Raw genomic sequence first — 23,068 nt, 5'->3', positions numbered from 1 at the left:
TTTTAACATACATCTTACGCAGATGTTAACTACCTAGATTTATTGATCAGACATTTATACTTGCACAATGTTTCCCAGTTATCCATTATTTCATATACTTGTAATAAATACTACAATATTACTTGAGATTTCGCTACAGTTTCGTAGACCTCAATAAGGAACTAAAATAATTATTCTAGAGTTTAAATTGAATCATTAATTTACATTCAACTTTAGTCTAGACTAGTAAATAACCAAATAACCCTACCCTTTCCCAATTTTTCCCTTTACCAATAACCCTTTCCTAAACCTATACATATGGTATACCATATGTATAGGTATAGGAAATTTTAAATGACAATCGAGTAACTTTCGATATCAATACACGGATATAGATATAATTTTGCTAAGATACTTTCAAATGAATTTATCCAAAGATTATAATACTTATAATGGCATGACATCGGCTATTTCTGTACGATTAGGTAAACTCTATAACATGTTTGTACAACGATAATTTTATGCAATAATTCCAATAAAAAGATGTTAAAAAACTTTAAAACACAATGGTTTACCAGTTTTACGAAACCGGTAACACAAGGTCGTCTCATTATGAGACAGTACGTATAAATAACTAATCAGATATTATGTCTCTATGGTTCATTGCAAAGATTTAGAGATGACCAAATAGCCTGATAATTTTATTACGGAAAATAATGTTACATTTCATAAGCTGCTTACACAATGTAGCAATTCATTATGAATAAGCATATTGTGTGGGTGTAATTTTAACTGATTGAGTACATAAGTAATATGTTTTACTAAAATACCTCCAGTTCATTTCAATAGTAGGATATTGATGAAGATATTATTTCAAAATGATTTCTACTCATACAGGAATTTTTAGATCACTTCAAAAAAATAGTTCAACGTTGTTAAAATTTTATATTAATACTAGCTGACCCAACAAACGTTGTTTTGCCGAATATTTTCTTTTTCTAGTTGTATGTATTTTTAATGCCACATTATAAAAAAAATAAAAACAAACAATTTCGTACAAAAAAAAATTGTGTGAGCCTTATCACTTAGGGGTATGAAAAATAGATGTTGTTATATTCTCAGATCAACTGAATACGCATATAAAATTTGGTAAAAATTTGTTAAGCCGTTTCGGAGGAGTACGGTAACTAACATCGTGACAAGTGAATTTTATATATTAGATTTAAGAATTAGCTGTACCTAATCACACAAGTTTTAAAAATAGAATACTATAATTATTCGCACTCGTTAAGATCGTACGTTTTATTTTCAAAATTGCTGCCTTTTGAAAGCAATGAGCAGCACTCATATAATAATATGTCGCTTCCTGAAGCAAAAAGAACGGCTACACCTTAGTAAAGCTCAAAGGGGTTAAAAGTGTTTCATAAAAAAACACTCATTTAACCAATTAAAGAATCGAAAGTAGAAGCCAATAAATAATAAGATAAACATAAACAAACAATATCATAATTCTGTTATCTTCGGTCCATAAGATGGTCTTTAGTTTTTATAGTTCGTAAAAGCCAATTACCAATAATCTGTAGTCCATAACTACACTTATCACGTCTATCGGAACATGCGTCATTCGTATTCGTTACTAATGTATTTTTTTTACTTTTTATTCACACAAAAGCTTAGCGATCAAATAGAGGTTACTCTTGAGATCCGATAATTATAACAGGTATCATTAAAAATTTGTTGCACCAATTAAAACACCCAAACGAAGACGGATCTGTTCCTTAGTAATAAAAAAATAAAGCCTACTGTTATTTTTGTGTATCTAATCGCGTTCAAAACCTTATTCACCTCGCGATATGACCTTTTGACACATTAGTAGCGCACCGTTGCTCATCACTAGATAATTTTAATATTTCCTTTCCCTTGTTCGAGGTTTTAAGGTAGTAAGGTGCTGCTTTGTCTCCAATGAACAAATACTTTGACAATGATTGAGAAACAAACTGATTATAATAGTCATCAAAATTTATGTTGTTATTGACATAATTTACATTAGTATAAATTTCGTTAACAACCACAGAGGCAAAGCACATTGGGTACTGTCAGTTTTAATAATTTGTGATTTAATATGCGAAGTTTTACTGTAGACCAAAAGAAGGCATATTTATTTACAATATGCAATAGATTTATTTTCCGTCATGTCAGATAGGATAAAGTATATCTTATTCCGTTGAGTACAAGGTTTTATTTCATCCGAAATTCTACTGAATTTGTAAATATTTGTAATACTAGAAATTGCAGACGGAATAATTTTCATAATTTGTTGTTACTATAGTCTGAATGCGGCCTTGTCGGGCAGATCCGAACTTGGCTAACAAATCAACGTGTATATTCATTCTAATATATTTATACATATTAAACAACAATTCGTGACTGACATATCATCTCATGGTACTCGCTCACTGTATTGCCAAACAAGAATATTTTTAGAAACTTATAGATGCAGTGGAACGACAAACGTAGGTACACAATAATAAACGAATTTTAGACGACCATCAAAGGCACTAAAATTAAATACTTTGACATTGCCGACGTATTTTTGCTTGATGGTATTTTTGGTTATTTATGCAGGCTGCATTGCGTATCGTAGTTAAAGTATAGTAGAGTAGAGGGTTAAAGTAAGGCTCTCGAAAGCTGCAAAAAAGGCTAGTCCGACCTAACTTATATTTTGAAGACGGAGTTTCCTTTAGACGTTAACAACCTCCTGAAGTGACGACATATCTAACATTGTAAAACCCAAGCCTGGGCTGTAAGTCATCAATCTACCGAGTCACTCTGACTGTCCTATCCCTACGTGTAGTGAGCTACTGTTTCCTAGAAACTTAAAGGTCAAAGCTTTTGACATTTGATAAATCTATCAATTGTAATTTAACGCTGATTTAAGGAAATAGGCGGTGAGAAAAGGCCTTTGTAAAGATTGTCAGAGAACTTTTTATTATAAGTGAAGACATGAACTTCGTTATATTTTGTTGTGAAGTGTCCAATGTATCTGAGTGTATTGTTAAAAATGTGATTCCGTTTCATATATATCAGTCTAATATCCGATCCGATCGATCCGATCAGTTTAATATATATTTTTTATTTCGATATTAAATATTAAACGTATTTGAAATATTGATCCTCTTTTTAATGATTTATTTTATTATATGATTTTTATTACTGTGTACACACAACCTAAAACATGATATCCAATTTGAGATATAAAACATTAAACCACTTCGAAAGTCCAATTTATATTTATATTAATGATCCAAGCATTAATTAATTTAATTTTATAGGAATTTATACAACCATTAACTGTTAAATTATTAAGGGTAAGTACCGCATATTTTCTATTTAATTACCAATATTATCTTAAAGTTAATCTTACTATTTCTTCCTCCATTTGCCTTATAACATCAATACTTGTAATCTGTATTCTACAATTCTTTTGCTAATTGGGTTCATTTACTGAGAAAAGACTGGACCAGGTGATTTATATGATTACACCAATTAAGCGATTTTAAAAATGTCAAGTATAATCAGTGAGTCTAGCACAGTTCATCACCTAGGCAATTATGCATATACCAGATAATTAAAATATATTTAGCTGAACATGATTTCCTTTAGTTTAGCAAAAGATAACAACAAGCATTACACAACCATACAATTTCAATCAAATATTGATTATTCGAGTATTGATTTTGGAAATATTTAAGTGGTACAATTCATTTGAACAAGAACGTTGTTATTTTGTTTTTTCCCTTCCTGTCTACATCGTAGGTATTAATTTTATTATATTTAATTATGAAACTTGAATTTGCTTTTTAGCTATTACAACCTGCAAAGTAGCTCTGAATATAGCAGTTTGATGGAATCTAGGACGATAAATAAAAAATAACAAATTTAAATGAGTGTTAGATTAGCTTTATTTTCGGTACAAAAATTATAAATTACACATCACTATAAATAGTGACTATGAGTATTGTTCATCAGCCGATATGAAATCTATTGCTGGGGCTGGCTTGGGGGTTGGCTAGGGGGAGCGGCGGTGGCGAGGTAGTCGAGCGAGCGCTGGATGTCTTCAGGCACCGGGGGAGGGGTGGGCAGGCTGTCGCCCTGGGGGTGGAAACCGTTCTCGTCGGCGGTGTAAGTGATCAGGATCTTTTCACCGTTCTCGCCGGGGTAAGAGTACTCGCCAGTGACCACCAGAGCGTCGACATCTCCGACCTTCTTCAGTTCCCCCTTGGCATCAGCAGAAATGCCGTTGCCGGTCTCATAGGCAAACTGGTACGATCCGTCACCGTTGATCTGGCTGTCATCCTTCACGATGGGGATGGGCTCAGAAGTGGGTTGGTCTTGAGGGGCGGCGAACGCCACGGCGACCAGCATGCAAGCCAACACCTGTCACAATACAATTACATTATTATAGTTCAGAAAAAAATGTGGAAAATGCACACGACAGTCCGATTTAATTTGTTGCTTTAATTAATTATTTATTTGAATAATTCGTGAATTAAACCAGCCAAATTAAATTTATAGTTGTGTCTACATAAACGTTTTGCATCTAAATTTACATATCCTCAATATACCACGGCACAATATTCAATTTTTGTCACTGAACTTGTTACAATAAAAACACTCTTTAGCACTTATTAATCAAATCACTTACAATAGATTTCATTTTTGTAATGTTTGGTGATGATGGAACAAGCAGTAGTAACTGTTGTCGACTGATGCTTTCAGTCCTGAAAAATTGAGGTTTTATAGTTGTCAAATTTGACCACCTCCCTGCATCCTAGTTTCACAATGAATTGTGATGTCGCAAAATCTATGAAATAAGTAAACATTGGGTGCATTACCTCGCCTCGTGTATGTCAACTTGGTGGTACGACGTAATGATTGTCAACAAAGTTAACGGGTTTCCATTTGTTCAGTACTGGCCTTAGAAGCAAGAGCAGTGTTTGCTTAAAAGATTTATGTTCGTACAATGTATCACTTACCACGGCCGAATCTATCACAGTTGCTGCTCGTTATCATACCGGGGGCTACACTAGCACGAGCTCGATATCCATACTTAAAATTCTGTAAAAAAAATAGTCGAAGCTACTTAATTCGGCGTATACTAATCTTTTACTATACTAGCTTGAATTAGGCAATAAACTACTATTATTATGTTATCATACTCGACCCGTCTATTTTCGAGGTGAAGTTCACGACGCGAGTGCGTGACAGCGGAATTTCTTCAATGACACGTTGAGAGCCATATTTTGTACGCTTACTACCTCGAAGAAGTAAACGATGAAGCAAAACCCATATTAATGGTCATATTATTATGATGACGCATTTTAGTCAAGTTTTTAGCGTCGTTAATTCATGTATCCTCTTTTATCTAAACGTAAGTTAATCCTATACTGCTTGAAGTCTAACATACAGTAAGAATCATTTTTTTTAGATTACTGACATTGCTCAATATCAAATCAGGTTAAATAAGCAATTGATTACCCATTAGGGATTAACGCAAGTAGTTTGTGTAAAATAGTTTGACATAACAAAGAAATAAGTGTCCAAAAAAATATTAGAAGTCAAATTCAACATGAATATAAATGACATATTTTACCATTTTATTAACTTTCAATTAAAAATGTTTGTTAATTTTTGGTAAATTGACTGAAGTTCAAATAATTCCTACTTTACGTTTCTTTTCTATATTTGAACCAATAAATGTCATAAAGTGATTGCCGTACAGTTACTTTTTGCGATCCCCATTCATTCAATTTTGCGAAGATCTGTTCTAAAGAGCACACGTTTTCCTCAAAACTTAAGCCGTCCGTGCCACTTACATACATTTGATCAATTTGCAAAAGCTAAATATTTTCTCCTTTCAATTTTCAATTGTCGAGTACATACTAATAGTAAATTGATACTTATAGTCTAGTCTAACTTTAAAAATTTGAGTAAGAAACCAAAATTTGACACGCAATTAGGTTTCACTTTCAAATTGATAAAGTACTTCTTGTATTATAAGCTAGCATTAACCTACGAGACAAACTTTCTAAAGATTACAATTATCAGACAAAAACTGTATCATAAATCATAAGACATCGTATCAATGGCTGCCTCCTATTATGAAACTAACTTATATTATGAAACTAATTCCATGGTAGTCGTTATGAATAGGTATACGGACAATAAACGATTACAAACGTATCTCATAAGTCAATCATATTGTATAAACTATATTGAATAGAATGTCTTCAGGCTGTTTCTGTTATTGCCGCACTCTCTCATTAGGCAGAGGAGGCCTACGGGTGTCTATATGTGATTACGGAGCTTTTGCACATTGCCTTCTACGTAACACTTATAATTTAACTACGTTAGATATTTTGTGCCATATTTATTGTGCCTGTAATTTGAAAGAAGATATTTTAGCGCGTTATTATTGAACTGACACTCTCATTTAAATAAAAGTAAAAACGGAAAGCACGTAAGGCCGTTAGTACAGACTTCATACTTGTATGATCATTGATAGTTGATTACAAGTACAACAATAAGTCTTGCTGCGGGATTTTTACCCAGTAAAATGGATCGGTAGACCGACAAAGTGGAATCCATAAAACTGGAACACTACATGACTGACTACGCTCGAGAAAGTAATTTCTAGTATAGAAAGTTTGGCATTTAGTCAAAAAAAAATATAATTTTTGAGTGGCCAAACAAAGCTATTTACATAAAGTACTATCCGAAATCGCATATTTTCTCCCCAAAAGTGCTAAAATTTACGATGTTTAAATTCATCTCTACAAATTCTACAATCATAAACATTTGCTAATATGACTATCGCTTTAACACTTTACTAACACAATAATGTATTACCATAACGATCATAATTTTGTTTAATTTTAATTTTGTGTCACGACATTTTAAGAAATGTGTATAATTAACCTGTGATTATTGTAATAATATTTTTTTCATAACAGGATATAAAAATGGCTTAAATAATTCTACAGAACAATATGTCGTTTCAAAGGTCCGTATTAATTAAATGAACATTTCTGGTTTTATTTTCAGCAGTGCCTACTTTACTTAATGCCTACGATAACCTCAACAAATTGTATTCCATCTTAGACGAAGTAAGCACGTGCGCCAGGCATGATCAGATTTTAGCATAAGTAGAAAACATGTATTTTAAATGTTAAGAATAAATACATGAGCATAGCAACGGACGGAAACAATACCAGTTAAGTGTGTCTCACACTCATATATTTTTTTAAATTGATGTGTACTATTTAAGAAACGAATAAAGTTCAGCTTTAAATTTAAAACAGAACATTATTATTATAATGTTGTTTAGTAAAAGCCCTTTATTTTTAAAATTTACAAGGTACCGATAGCCTTCGGAGCTATTTTAGGTACGATGGTATATGTTACTATAATTATGGTGTATTTCGGGGATTCTCGGAGTTTTTCTACTCGTTTGGAGCATGTAGATGCGTCGGTCGAGCGACCTTGACACGGGCGTTGCGGGGAAAGTGAACCGACCGGTTGTTGAGCAAGGGGTCGCGCCAAACGAACTTCGGTCGCTTAGAATTGGACTCACATGCAGTTCACAATACAATTCATACTGCAACAACATTACTCTAATCGTAAATTAATATGGGCTAAACACTAAATCAACGCTTACGATACGAAAATAAATCTCTCTGACAAAATAAATGTTATACCTAGCCGAACACTTGTTAACCAATTAATAATGTTTAAATAGAATAAATCATTCCTTATTTAAATAAATTTAAGCAATATTAAACGATACATTGATTCACTGTTGTTTGATTAAAACATAAGCCTGTCTCAATATTTATTATTAAAGTTTTAGTATCGTGAGACAAAATCTAAAACAAGAGATATAAAAAGGCTTTAAGCTAAACGCAAAAATCAAAAGGCGTATTCGAATAATTAAACGTAAGATATATTTAAAATAATTAAAATCAATGAAGGGTGTAATTACGAGTGACAGATTACTAGCCAAGTAATCAGTGCAATTATACTTATAACCTTGTTCATGATTAGTCAAATGTGTAATCTTTTAATTAAGCAATAAAATTACTAGATCAAAATAAACGATTTTTAATTGGAGGTAACCTAATTTTCATTTAATTCGTTTAAGCAATCGATGTTTGTTCTACATGTTAGCACAAAATTGTATTTAAAATACTGAAGGCGGCTGAAAAACGATTCAATTAAAGATAAAAGAACATGATTACGATTATTTACACCACCGAAAGTGTTTTTTTCTACACCGGATAAATATTATCAGAATTGAGGGTCAAGTTTAAAAACATAATCCAGTTTAATCAGGTTTTAAGATGTAAACCAGTTCTAATAGAAATTCCAATAAAACGAAATACACTTAACATGAAACCACAATATATTATGCAAAAGTCATAAAAATATAACTAGCCTAACAACTTATTACTTAACTAATAGGTATTGTATGTAATATCTTTTTTTGTATTTTTTTCCTTATTTTTTTTAACAAGAATGCTTTTCTATCTGGGCCTAGACAATTTAGTATTAAATGGAAAACGCATTGAAAACATCAAATGTATAGGGTAAACATTTCTTTTCGAAAAGTGATGTGAGTTCGATTTGTCTGTTCTATACATTTGATCGATTCATCAGCGTTAGAACTCGGAAAATACAATTTTGTCTACAGGCCTTGGATTCAATTGTTTTATGCGATGTATTTTATCTCTAGGTTCTGATGTATTCTCGATTTTCTTGGGTCGGCGGGCGCAGGGTGGCCAGGTGGTCAAGAGAGGCCTGGATCTCTCGAGGAATGGGCGGCGAAGTGGGAATGTGAGCTCCCTGAGGCTGGAATCCATTTTCATCAGCTAAGTATTGTAGCTGAATCACCTAAAAAAATAATAATATTGAAGTTACTCCAGTAGTTTGCTGAATTTCGATTTTAAGGTCGAATTTATTAAGATATTGCCTTTTTTCCAATTTGTCTGTAATTCAATCATAATAATTTTATGAATCAGGTTCCCATCAGGTATATTATAGTATATTGTTTGTATTTTATCACGTACACATAATAGAAAATGTCTCGGCTGTGTAATTCAGAATTAAATTCAAAAGTTCACTTAATTTCCTTGACCAACAAAGGTAATAATTAATATGCCATGCCCTTAAGGTATCCATTATTTCAATTTATGACATGTTTAAGTAATAAAAATATAATATTTAATAACAAAACTGTATATTATATGAGCATAATCCTGCAATAATGTATGATTGTTAGAAGAACTATTTCGTCATCACTATGTTTGATTTATCACATACTTGTTCAAACACGGCAGTTTCTCAACGGCGCCTTGTCCGTTTGCTTGATTAATTTGTCGTTGTTTGGTATTCAAGACCTTTACACTATTTGTTCAGTCGCATCGACCTATCCGGACTTGCAGCCTTTATATACAAGGATAATATGATTAGCACAAGGCTTGAAGTTCCGGAATTTTCGGAACAAAATTGATTAAAGATCAGTAGGCTCTCTTCCGATGGAATCGAGTTGTATTTCACGAATGCCCCCGCTACTAGATCTCGTTCGACCAAATCGAGAATCGAATCAAAGAGAAAAACAGAACTAGGTATATAAACCGAACCTGGTTTAGTAAATACATTATTTTCAAATAAGTAGATTTTGCTAAACCTTTACTGGTTTTCATAAAACACGTATTAAAATTTGAAGCTTACGTTTAGCAACGTTAGTTAAGGTCATCAATTTATTGGTGGGTGACAAATCGCATTATTTTATAACATAATTAATGTTTTAAAACTCCCTCGATTTATTGTTCTTTGGCCTACTTGCACGGAGCCTATAGTTCCCTCAGTATGACTCGAACTTTTTTAGTACCAAATGCCAGATTTAAGGCGCTTTTTATTTGTTGCACTTCAAGGTGCCCTAAAACTAAGCAATTAGAATTAGATCAATCTAAACATACTACTTAACCTCTCCAGACTTGTTCTCACATAAAAAAACAAGCGATCGTGGCGCCATCTACCGTATTATAGCAAAAAGTTACTCTAAAGTAACTATTATTGATTAGCTGGCGTTGCATACAAAAACCTCAAGCAGGGAACTTTGCTCTTCCGAATACGTTAGGCGTATGCGCAACTTAAAACCCATAGTCAGCTATAGCAATAGTTACCCAAACAATAGGAACAAAAAATGATAAGTCAAATACAAATTCAACGAGCATAGAAACGTTTTAGTTCAACCAGATATAAAATTCTAAAAGCGTTGGTTAATTTAAATTTGAAAACCAGTCTACATGCCTAATTTGTATTCTACTCTATCATTATTAAAATCGTTTATATTATTTGCCTACCTATTTAAAAAAATACGTTTTCCTGTTAGCTTAAATCCAATTTTTATGACCCACTGATTCATATCAGTAACAAGTTGAAGAGTTATCAAGCCGAAAATCTATTGGATTATTAAACAAAAATTTTACATTCGTGATAGAATTCGGTTTTACATACTCAAATTAAAAGCTTTTAATAATTTTGGTAGTCTGAATCGCAATAAATTTTATATTGTTTGTGAAGTCTAAACAGTTCATGGACTTTTTTACTAATGGACGGTGAAGTAAGGAAGTACAAGTTACTAAAAAAAACTTATAAAACAACGTTGTCACCGTATCTACATGATAAATGCTTCAAAACTAAACTCGTCATGCTTAAATGCCGGATGAATTGATTAAAATGATTAAATTTTATATCTCACACTTTTATAATCATAAAAATTTCCACAATTGTGATTCAAATAGTTTTTGAAGTGAAACTTCTTCATTGGCGGCGTTGGGAAAAAAACTATCGTCACTCTTCACGCGTCACTTGTTTTTTGGCTTAGTAGTCTTAGGTTTGAATATTTTTTAGGGGCATATTCGCCCGAAACAAATTTAACAGCGGGCGAATCCGGTACACCAACATTTTGTAATGCACTATTTTTGTTTCGTTTTTTATTTAAAAATAACTAATAAGTGGATGTCTTTACCTGTCCGTCGGGCGCAGTGTATTGATACTGTCCCTGGGCGACCTGCGCCTCTTGTTCAGGAACACCCTGGTTCTTCACATACCCCTGCTCCTCTGCCGAAATGCCGTTACCGGTTTCGTAACTGGAATAGGACAAAAGCAGGTGACAAATGAATGAAGTACATAACATATTGCTGAATAGGCATACAATTAATTAAACCTAAACCAAGGGTTCTTGGAATAAAAAAAAATGCTCCTGACAACAAAAAAAATGACATCTAATTAAAAGGACAATTGGTAAGTATCAAAAAGAAAAAATATTTTAATAAAAATTAACACAGATACGCTCTTTAAGGTTTAGGAGCCCTCTCCCAAATAACTTTTATCTGACGAATGTTTGATGTTTTGTATGGAAAATATGCCAAACGGCCATATTTATTCCACAGATAGAAGTTAACTGACGATTGAAAAATCGGCCCTAAATCGTCTTGTGACGTAACGACATCGTAATATTTACATAGAGGCGTCACGTAAGTAGACGCGTAAGTTCCTTCCACTGCATTTTGAACCATTTGTTTTACGGCAAATTAAAAAATACGTATCCTTATCATTAATAACAATACAAGACGAACATTCAGAAAAAAAATTGTCGTCGTCCCTATTAAACACATCCTTTAACATCACAAATGTTAATGGGCAGGTATTTCTCAAAGTTTAATTAAGGGATTTCTGAAAGGGGTAATCATGAAAATTTTCCATTTTCTATTTTAACTGCAGCCGGTTAGACTAGAGGCCGATCCCAATATATTTGGTAAAAGGCTAGGATGATGGATGATGGCTGTAGTTTTTTAGAGGGTATACTTATTACTCACCTCCATTTATAAGAGCCGTCAGGGTTGAGGATTTGTTCCTGCCTTATAATGGGGATGGGCTCCGTCGTGTACTGCGCTTGCTGCTGCGGCTGTTGCTGGTAAAGCGTCTGCTGTTGGAAAGGCTGGAAGCCGCTGACGTCAGCGTACGCTGCGCCCACCAAAACTACCAGAAGGAACTAAAGACAAAACTAATGTTAATTATTACAGGCTAGCTATGGAGAGCTACTAAAAGCTTTGTTATTAAGAAGGATATTGTTAACCTAGATCGATGTAATAATCTTAGGTTAATCTATTCGTGCTCCATAAAATATAAAACCACAACAATGCCTTCTCCAAAATATCCGATTTGGTGATTGCAGATTCCAATATTTAGAAATCAGGTTTCCTTACGACGTTTTCCTTTACCGATCACCAGTGATGTCTTAGAAAAGTATTATTAATAGAGTATATAAAATGCATTGGCACTTAGTTTGTGTTGGGGTCGAATCTGCAAAGCGTGCGTACAGATCCGCTAACCGCTAGACTACTACGACATGTTAGTAATAGGCACTCTCTACATGTAGCTAATTTGTATAATGTTTAGACTTGAACTAGGTTTCTTTTGTATTTTTCAAAACTGAATTACGAAATTACATAACTCATACAATCAACTTATAATCTATTTTGAATGGCACTCTTTTCGCTGAGCTTTTCATAAATTTTGAAGAAAGAAACATATTAATTAATTAGAAATATTTGTAAAAATGCAGGTTACCAAATAGTATTAAAATTTAAAAAAAAACTGACACATCACTTGACCACTCAGAAAGTAAACATGAAAACTTACTTTTTCACATAACTTTAAATTAAAAAAAAACTTTAGAAAACTTCAACTTACAACACACTTCATGTTGCACCGGGTGAAGTTCCAAGACACTTGCTTGTAATACAAAAGCAATGCAATGATGCAGTTTGTACTCACCCCCGGTATTTATACCGAAAACTTTTGTCGCAACACTCATCCAAGTGGATTCTGTATATATTTTATGATCAAGTGTACAATGAAGGACAACGTCCCTTATTGAGTCGTGACATCGCGAGAAACGATTCAATAAGAACTTAATACTCTTAGTGATAAGGCTTAAATGCTGATCAGATAAGCAACGGTGAAATTGGAAATTATGTTTTGCATGAAATTTAAATTAATTAATTTAATAGGTACTACTACACATTTTGCTTTAGGTAAATGGTCTTGGTAACCTTAAAATGAAGTTTGTGTTTTACAGAAATGGTATATTTTCGATAGGAAACTATTTCTATATATTATTGCTATTAGCATCTATAACTAAACGATGTCCACAGCATATTGTTTGGGGGGTTTTACTCATAACCAAATTAAATGCACAAAAACAGCCAAAGTGCATCTGCACAATTTTAATTGAATATCAATTCTGTCGATTATAGACATGGCCATTAGAAACGGTTTTGAAGTCTGTTAGTGGAAAAAAATATATATATGGATAAACAACACAGCATAAAAAGTTAACCGCAAAGGATCTCAAATACTCCAGCGGTACCCAAGAAAGTTGAGAACAATTCAAAGAATAAAACACATTATGTAACCCGTCTCATAAAGTTAACCTTAACTCTTAGGCGCATCAGTGCGGCGGATCTCAGAAACCAGTCGCATCTTACTTGTGACATACTTCAACAAGATTTAAAAGCAAAAAACCGGTCAAGTGCAACGCGGCCTGCCGAATAACAGTTCTTTACCAAATTAATTACATCATCCTTTTACTAGCCCGCCATAGTCCGCTGATGAACAAAGGCTGAGGATGAATAGATTATGTCAACGGTAACTGGCCGAATGCTACTATTTTCTTTCTTGGATTTTTGCTAGATTTTCCTCTATTTTGAAGAGTCCTACATCCTTAATAATCTGAGATTGATGACAGTTTTCAAAATCAACACATGGCAAATGACCCTTAGTGTCATGCCATCTTTGCCATCAAAATGTAGAAATAGAGAAAAAGGTATTTCAAAACGCCACTTGCTAAGTGCCGTCTTCCAGTCTAATTCAGTGGGTATCGTGTTGCCCAGGTAACTTGGTTAAGGAGGTTAGAAACGCAGTCGCTGCTCGTAAAACACTTAGCTGAATCCGGTTAGACTGGAAACAGACCCTAACATAGTTGGGAAAAGGCTAGGACTAGGATCCTTCCTTAAGGCTTATACTTTATGTTGTCTATTATTTTTACGCAATGTCATTTTAATACTTCTATCAATAAAAGCTTGCTTAAAGAGAAAGGGATCCCTAAAATATTCAAAATTACATGTGAAAGTTTAGTACTACAAGTGGAAACTTTTTTATGTTTTACACTAAATGATTTCTCATGAATCAAAATTTAACAATAAATATGTTTTCCTTAGTTTTTATCACATATTTTTAATCTTAGTGACACACAACACTTCCTGCACGATTCTGTTCTATTCGTCCAAGATGAATTTTAACCAGAATATAATAATTATGTAAATGAAACCATTTCAATAAATCATCCGAAAACGTTTTATTGTATCTGTGTAAGTTACTACTCAAGGGCCTGTAATTATGATAATGCATGTTAAAACGACCGGTTTTCGACGCCTTTTGTATTCAAGAAGCTCTAGTAGCTTGTTTTAATTTCATCTTTTATAAAATGACTATCTTTAATAAACCATATAAAGGAAAACTACAAAAGACACTAAAATAGTTTTCTACTCAAAACTTCTTGGGGTTACAACCTAACTTCTAAGATTAGTCGTCAACAGAAAAAAGAAAACTACTTAACAAAAGTAGGTTCCAACCTATATTTACACGTAACTACTGTTACGGCTTCAATGATTCGAAGGTGCTTAAAATCATAAAAATCAGAATTGATCACTACCGCACGCCTCGCTACATTCGTACTTCTTTTAAAGTTATGACAGGTAACATGAGCATAAAAATGCTTGAACATAAATGAACACGAAATTAAATGTGTAAGCATTTTGGTGAAATTGTGTTACTTAGTGCCACCCAATAATCGGTTGCTGTAGGTAGTTTGGTTCTGCACGTTAAAATATCTTAGATAATGAAATAGAATAGAATCCCTACTTCCCTACTAATATTATAAATGCGAAAGTAACTGTCTTTCTGTCTTGGTACAGAGATAGAGTTGACCTTGAGAAAGAACATAGGACAGTTTTTATCCCGGACTTTTGAAGAGTTCTCTTGGAATCGCTATATAACCGACATCCACGCGGGCGAAGCCGCGGGCGAAAAGCTAGTAGAACATATTTATTCAGTGATTCTAATCAAATTAAAATCCAGCTTTAGCCAGAACGTTTGGTTTAAATTTTACAAGGCGCATGAAGACCATAATGTAGCATTTAATTGGAATTGAAATTATAAACCCATGGGAAATACATTCTTTTCAACTAGACTTAACTTTGACTTGACAGTCTATACTTAGTAGTCAAATGTATTTGAGCGATTCTTCAGCATTAGCACTCGGAGAATTGTAACTTGTCTAAGTACCAAAGCCACATAAAAAACCTTTTTCGTTTGATGTGTAACTTAGTTGCTTGTGTTCTAAATTGGTTAAATAAATATAATAAAAAAGGTAGGCCTCATAACTTTCAACTTTCCACTTAAGATTGTAACACACAAAAAGATTGTAGATGTTGTGTACATCTACAATCTTTTTTCTCATAATTCCTAACTTCTATATAATATGTTTGATTTGTAGTTACTTGAATTGCTGATAGTACATTGATCAATTACCCATTGTTAACTGATAAAGAAGTGTTCCTAGCTTATTAAAGAATGTTGTTCTAAAACAGAGTAAAGTACGTCATATTATCTTCCAAATTTTTAATTGAAACAGATCTCATAGTTGTATAGTTTATTTATGTTTAAGCTGTGTTCTTCTTTAAGTGTCAAATTCACCATGATTATCCATGTACCTACTAGTTGTCTATGTAATATGTTATAGTGAATAAGTCGTTGAAGAACCTTTATAATAAAATAAAAAATAAAATAAAATCAGCCATCAGATTTCCCTTAGAATATCCTCACTAAATAATTAGGTATATCGCCCTGTTGTAAATCGATCAACGGTTCTATTTATGTTGAATCCTTCTGCAAGAACGGTGTATAATTATGTAAGGATAAATTTCTAAATCCTACAATTGTAACCTCAAACAACAAATATTTGAATTTCGCTGCTTCCTTAACAGTACTAATACTTAATTAAAATAAAAAGGGAAGGCCGTTTTCAAACCCTGAAGAAGCATCAATTATCTTAACAATCCGTCTCATAAATTATGTATTTCTTATGAACTGTTATGGGTATTTATTTCCATCGCCATTTTGATTGCCTTACGACACTTGCAATAATATTCCTGTAAATAATTCTTTATGTATACAAACGAAACATGAAAATAAAATATATTTGTCTGGAAATCTGGAAAAAATCATATGTTAGGTACATGTGACTTTTTGGGTTGTTGTTAAATTTCTAAAGAAAATGTAAATGTTTTTCCAAATTCTAAAGTAATTTATTCAAATAAGACTACTTTGTGGACGATGTACCTACAAATGTGTATTCCATAAATATGGATTTATCCTAACCGGGGATCGAACCTGCGACAGTGGTTTTGGCGATTTGACCGGCTATCCAGATATAAAGGTATCCATCATTTTAATTTATTATTAACAAATATCAAAAATAATAGACATCTTTTTTCCTAGCTTTTATTTAAAATAATACATAGACAATCTCATTTTGACAACATTTACTTTTGATTCGGGTGTCTCAAATTCTTCGTTTAATCCTTCTTAGCCTCATTCACGTTTTGTCCAGCAATTTCGTATGGTTTATAGTTATTGTAATAGGGATTGTACTTTGCAGGGTCGTAGGGATATCTGGGATCATAGGCCCTGTTGTTGTATTGTCCGTATGTGTTTATTTTGTTGCGGTTGTAGTAAGGGTCGTATCGGTTGTAAGATGGGTCGAAGATTTGTTTAGCCTTATCGAAGATGGGTGCCGTGGCTCGCCCGTCGGCTGGGATATGCACGCCTGATGGTCTGAAACCTGTACCAAATAAATTAAATTTGAAGAATATTTATCATCAAATAATGCATATGTGATCATCCTATTTACTACTTCTTATTAAATTCTATAGGTATATGGGTGCCAAGATTGGACATCGTATCCCAGGGACATACCAAGCTTAAGTGTTAGGTAGTTTTCGTTGTTGATTTAGAAGATGTACTGGTTTTGAAGGATTGCAATGGTGAGCATATGAGATATGATATAGCGTGTTTGCATCAAAGACTGAGATAATAATATACTGCACAGAGTAAAGAGTGGTAGAGATGCATATGCAGCGGGCTATTGTAGACTAAGCAACAAAAAAAGCTATGATTACACTAATGTTAAATCCAGTATCTCGGATCAAGTAGTATCTGAGGGTGGGGATAAATTTTCTTTATTGACACTTCCAAACAATTACCGTTTTCATCGGCTACGTAGCTGACTTGTATCGGTGTACCATCGGGTGCAACGTAAGCATAACTGCCCTGAACTACCTGTAAAAAAAATCGAATATGAATTTTAAAAGTAATATTTAATTATTGCGATCATTTTCATGTTAATAATGTCGACCTCGCTTATGACGGTATTATTGATGTTTAGAATAAATGTATGTTATAGTTGAGTGTCAGACTTTTACTGACTAAAACCCACTCACATTCCTTCTTTTGCCCTTTGTGTACCGGGGCCGCGGTAATCCTTCGGAAAAATCCCAGTAAGCCTAGTTAATATGATGGTGTAACAAACCTGAGTTCCTTGTGGATTGCCACTGTTGTCAATGTAAGCATCTTTAAGGTAGCCACTTTCCTGAGCCTGCTTCCCATCAGCAGTAGAAAAACTAAAAAAGACAAAGTGAAGAAACTTAATTAAATTATTTTATGTTGCAGAGTTACAAATGTTTCTCGCGGGAAAAAAGCCTCAGCTTAGTATATAATAAGCTTATTCAAATGTTGTAAACATCTTCGCAAACATTCATTGATTAACAGAAATGGTCTCAATTCCTCAATCTGATCCCACAGATTTGTCATTAATTTTTACAACACCTTAGAAAACACGGCTTAAACTAAAATGTCATCGAGTCCTTAAAATGGCACAATTTATACTTAACATATTCAGAATTACTGACTTTTACATACCTAAATGCGTAAGTCCCATCTAAACCATGCTCACTCGAATACGTCACAATCGGAACAGCTGGGCCTCCTGCATAGTTGTAGTATGGATTGTTCAGCCCCGGAAGTGCAGGCCTGGCGACTGGGGCGAATGGAACCGCTCCCGGTATTATCGGCGTCGCTCCCGGCACGAAAGGGAACTTCGTCGGAATCACTGGCAGCGGGGGGATCACAGGAGCCGCTGGGATGGGGAACGGGAATGCTGCAGAGAGAGCACTGAACACCAACAAGGAACTGATGAGCCGTAACATTCTGAAAAATTAAAAGCTGGTCATTTTTCTTACGATATAAAAGTGACTTCTTGCGATGACTGCACAGTTATTTTGTGTTTAGACAAAGTACAAGTAACAACATCGTCTAGTTACCTCAAGCTTTTAACAATGGCTCAAATCGGACTGCGCTCGTTGTACTCCAAGTGCTACTGTTAGCGTGGGATCTCAGTATTCCATTTATAAGGGGCAGGGTAACTGAATGCTGATATTTTTTGTTGTGCCATCGCACAAACGTGAGTGCTACACACGTCTCTTTAACCCACCAGCTGTTATTAACCGAGTTATAGTTGCGAGTATTCACCAAAGCTCAACACGAACACGATGTTTGAAATCATTTAGTAATTTTAAGTCAAAATTATAGTAAATGTTATGAGGTTCAGGTACCTTAAAACATCAACTAACCTAATTGCATTGCAGAATAATGGATGGGTGGTCTGTCTGTGTGGCGGTACCTCCGTCGTGCAGGAATTCCTTAAACGTTGAGTGTTCGATGACAAGTTAATGATTATTGTAATAGAAGGTGCTTGTTGTTTCTAGTTAACAAGAAGGTACACTTGTCATTGTTTTATCAAAAACTATCACTTATGGTTCAATTAAAAAGGGGTAAGAAGGCAATAGGTTAAAGTCAAAACTAATAGCAGTAACAGCAAATAGAAATACAGTACTAAAAAAATTCTAATTTCATTAGGGCTTATGCCTAGCCTAAATGATCGAAGCGTATGTGCTTATTACATACAATAACATCTGACAAGTACATTACTCGTACATTCAGTCATTTTGTGTACAAGTTAAAACTAAAGTTCCCGGAGCCGTTCATTCAAAGCCTGCTTAATACCAATGCACACCGAATTACGAGTTGGTACACTTTGTACGTCTGCAATCATCATTCATTAATGAAGGCCAAATACCCGGTTTCTTCTATTTTTCCGAAAGATACTAATCTTGTCAATTAATTTACGTAGTTACATCAACATTAACGAACTAATTACGTATATCGTAGTTTTTTGAGAACAACATTGCGGATCTCTGAATTAAGTCTTTGTACTCGGGTGTAATAAGTACTGTAACTATTAAGACTGCTTAAAGATTTAATTATGTATTATTGGCTTCTTTTTTGTATTCACTTTACTTGTTATTTTATACTCGTTGTACATTTAAAACACTAGTCTGTAAATCAAGTCTATAACATTGTTGACGGAAATCGTAGAATATTGCCTGTTAGCATTTTGTAGTTGCATACTATCTTACTAAATATTATAAACGCGAAGTTTGTATGTATAAAAATAGATGTATCTTTTGACTGATGTTTGTTTCTCTTTCATGCAAAAACCACTGAACGGATTTAGATGAAACTTGGTTCACAGATAGTTTATAACCAGGATTTGCACATATTAAAGCATACTTATGCCGATTTTATCTTCAAGTGGGATCATTTTCGATTTTCAGCGGGCGATCCCATGGGCAAGAGCGGATGGAACGGAACTGCTAATAGGTATAGCTTATACTATTTTTAGCTATTGTGAATATATCTCCAGCTAAGTGCTGGGGCCAAATATTTACCTTACCATACCATATGTTAATATTTTATTAAAAAACGAGACTTGGTACTACCAAGTCAAAAGGTTCATACAATTGTTCGTATAAAACGTTGTAACGATATCATAAATATACCCAAATACATTGATTTCATAATATAATGCTCGTTGTATTACATTACAGCAAATCTTGTAATTAAATTCGTGTTTACTTCTCACGAGCTGATTGTATTAATTAATTACTATAACTACAGCTTATTGTTTTCTGTTCTCGTTATAAAGAAGCTTGAAGTTCAAATTAGCAAGGACCGCCAAACTGTTTGTGTGACAGCAATGATTAAGCAGCGTTCGCCGCGGCAAGTCGTACCCACATGCGGGTGACGACTTTTTGAATTTGATGTCGACTTGTGTTAAAAATCGGCTGTCACAAATTATTTTAGTAAGAAATAATCACATCATTGGCCTAGCCTTTTCCCAACTATGTTGGGGTCGGCTACCAGTCCAACCGGTTTCAGCTAAGTACCAGTGTTTTACAAGGAGCGACTGCCTATCTGACCTCCTTAACCCAGTTACCTGGGCTACACGATACCCCTTGGTTAGACTGGCTGTCAGACTTTTTTTTCAAGCTTCTGACTACCTGTAACGACTGTAAAAGATGTAGGAATAACAGCCGGGACCCACAATTTAACGTGCCTTCCGAAACACGGGGGAACCCGTTATGACAAAGATGGTCACCCATCTACAGACCAACCGCGTCAAGCATAGCTTAACCTGCGATTGTATCACTTATGCGGTTATAGCTTAGCCACGAGCTCCTCCTTAGCCACGAGAAATAGTAATACAAAAAAAAGGTTAAATGTCACTGATAAAGTGGATGGTGGTGCTCTAATGAGAAAAATACAAAGTAAATTAGTACACTGAATTGTACCAATGGAAATGAATAGTAAAACTGTAGGTACATGCAAAAATATGTTAGTATTTACACCGATGACTTGGGTATATTTGAAACTTTGATTAAACTGAACTATAACTGCCGACTAGCCAATCTCTACGCGATTTCGGTTTGTGTCATTGCTTCTGTTTCTAATTTAAGTCTCTCGTAAAAACGTAAAAAGAAAGTGTGAAAGACATTGAACAAAGTTTAACCTACTCGTATATTTACAGGTTTCGCAGTATGGAAGTGTGAAGGCTCTCCAATAACATTCATATGCTTGTTTAAACTTGAAACAGTATCCTCGAACTGTCTATTCCTATTGAAAACTATGAACTCTTCTGATACATATTAAATATGAAGTTCTTGCTTGACCATAACAGATGGCAAAAAGCTTCTTCATATAGGTACCCTTTATCACTCATATCAGGACATACTATACTAGAAATAATTAGAAATTAACATGTTGATGATTATTAATTTAACAAAATAAATATTTGTGCTCCAAGGTATGACTGAAACGCGCTTTCGAAATAAAAATTGTATTAACAAAACCAAGATTAGCTAACATATTATCATTCAATATTTATTTTTGTCAATGGAAGAGGCTATTAGGCTGTGCATTTAGATATGTCAAATATTACAAGACAAGGTGTCTGCCAATATGTATTCAACATAGATAATTATAATAATGTAAAACATAAATATATATTTTAATACATCAATAACAGAGATCTAACAACAGCAACGACGTTTGTCTTATATTCTAAAGCATTGTAAGTATTGTAACGTCAATATACCAGGGCCCCAATCTTGCTATTTACAACGGCCGATGAATTAATGAAAATTACACTTTTCGTAGGTGCTTAAGTATTTTTCCTACACAATAATTAGAAATTCAGTACGGGATTGTACACTCAAGGTCAATACAATTTACTTCCAACTATTAGTTTGGCAAATGATTAAGGGAATTAGAATTCAAATTTTATCCAACTGGTCACTGCTCATCGACCGTTGTAAATAGCAGCGGGGCCTTGGTCTGTAAAGTATTTTTGCTGAACAGTTTTATATTATAGCCCTAGCCAGAACAAGATTTAACTTCAGCTTAATTATATGAATATCTTAATTAATCTTATATAACTACACTAATTTACAAATCTACCTTTAAATTTTTCGCATTATGTGTAAAGGTTATTGACCCCATGGAATATAGACAATTAGCCTACTTCTTGATGTTCTTTAACTTTCATTAGACGGATGCGAGACGTTCTGACAAAAACATTTGACATTTATCAAAATATTATATCAGATTTTGAAAAAAATGTGATAAAGCCTTTTGCTTTTTTATCTTCATTAATTAAGTAGATTTAATAATGGAAGACTTGTCTTTTAGCCTCTACAATATATGCTTACCTAAGTATGATAAAAATTACTTTTACTGCCCAGACCAATGCTACGGGATCGCTTGCTGCTTTGCGTGTCTTCGATGGATGCGAAAACCTTAACTCCTAAAAGTTCATTACGTGAACCAAGTTACCAAACTTTTCACACACCTTTAACAAGACAATTTTGCCACTGATCAGTGTTTGGCACTGATCTTCTTTGTAGGCGGTAGGCAAAATATGAACAATATTTGTGAGCCACTTTGATTTTAATAGCCTTTTGGCTTAATGCTATCCTCCCTGAAGCAACCCTTCCAAGTAACATCCCAGTAGACATATTTCATATGAAAAATATGAATACGTTATTTTCATTTTATTATATTAGGTACAATATTAAAAAGTAAGGATAAAAACCCTTTTTTTACGAAATGAAAGAGAGAATATGTATCCAATATTTTTGGGAAATCTACTATATAAGACGAACACGTGACCACTACCTTGACATCACAAAAAAAATACTGAAACTAAACCTTCTTTTTCTTTTTGTTAAAGTGAGAAATAAAATATACAATAATATAAATAGCCCACTCAATTTTGTTTATCCCTTTAGTGACAACATCTCAAATAATATAACCATCGGTTGCTGACCACTATGGCGTCTTTAGTATGCGGGTCGCACATGCAAATTTTCTGCAATTTATACTCTAAATTGTAAAGCCACCAAACGTTGTTATTCTTGAACTTTTGACATCAGTTCGGAACGTG

General features: G+C 33.8%; 2 protein-coding genes across 2 annotated transcripts; both read right to left on the bottom strand.

Annotated features, from left to right (window-relative positions):
* Positions 1 to 3,917: 3,917 nt before the first annotated feature.
* On the bottom strand, positions 3,918 to 4,831 carry LOC113494855 (endocuticle structural glycoprotein ABD-4-like). Its single transcript, XM_026873358.1, has 2 exons — positions 4,685 to 4,831; positions 3,918 to 4,416 (listed from the first exon to the last, which is right to left on the bottom strand). The coding sequence occupies exons 1-2, from the start codon at positions 4,694 to 4,696 to the stop codon at positions 4,021 to 4,023; spliced, it is 408 nt and encodes a 135-aa protein (XP_026729159.1). The 5' UTR covers positions 4,697 to 4,831; the 3' UTR covers positions 3,918 to 4,020.
* Positions 4,832 to 8,422: 3,591 nt separating this feature from the next.
* On the bottom strand, positions 8,423 to 19,344 carry LOC113495161. The gene is made up of 8 exons (XM_026873769.1): positions 18,148 to 19,344; positions 17,759 to 17,849; positions 17,358 to 17,508; positions 16,770 to 17,011; positions 12,799 to 12,891; positions 11,922 to 12,097; positions 11,072 to 11,192; positions 8,423 to 8,928 (listed from the first exon to the last, which is right to left on the bottom strand). The coding sequence occupies exons 1-8, from the start codon at positions 18,432 to 18,434 to the stop codon at positions 8,767 to 8,769; spliced, it is 1,323 nt and encodes a 440-aa protein (XP_026729570.1). The 5' UTR covers positions 18,435 to 19,344; the 3' UTR covers positions 8,423 to 8,766.
* Between the last annotated feature and the right edge of the window lie 3,724 nt (positions 19,345 to 23,068).

This window comes from Trichoplusia ni, chromosome 6 (genome assembly GCF_003590095.1).
Source record: "Trichoplusia ni isolate ovarian cell line Hi5 chromosome 6, tn1, whole genome shotgun sequence".
NCBI lineage: Eukaryota > Metazoa > Arthropoda > Insecta > Lepidoptera > Noctuidae > Trichoplusia > Trichoplusia ni.
This window is presented reverse-complemented; position numbering and strand designations above follow the sequence as displayed.

Coding starts and splice junctions, on each gene's coding strand:
- LOC113495161 (XM_026873769.1), bottom strand. CDS start 18,434: ATGTTACGGCTCATCAGTTCCTTGTTGGTGTTCAGTGCTCTCTCTGCA. Junction 17,509..17,758: donor GCAATCCACAAGGAACTCAG/GTTTGTTACACC, acceptor TTTTTTTTACAG/GTAGTTCAGGGCAGTTATGC. Junction 12,892..16,769: donor ACGAAATTGCTGGACAAAAC/GTGAATGAGGCT, acceptor TTTTCGGTATAA/ATACCGGGGGTGAGTACAAA.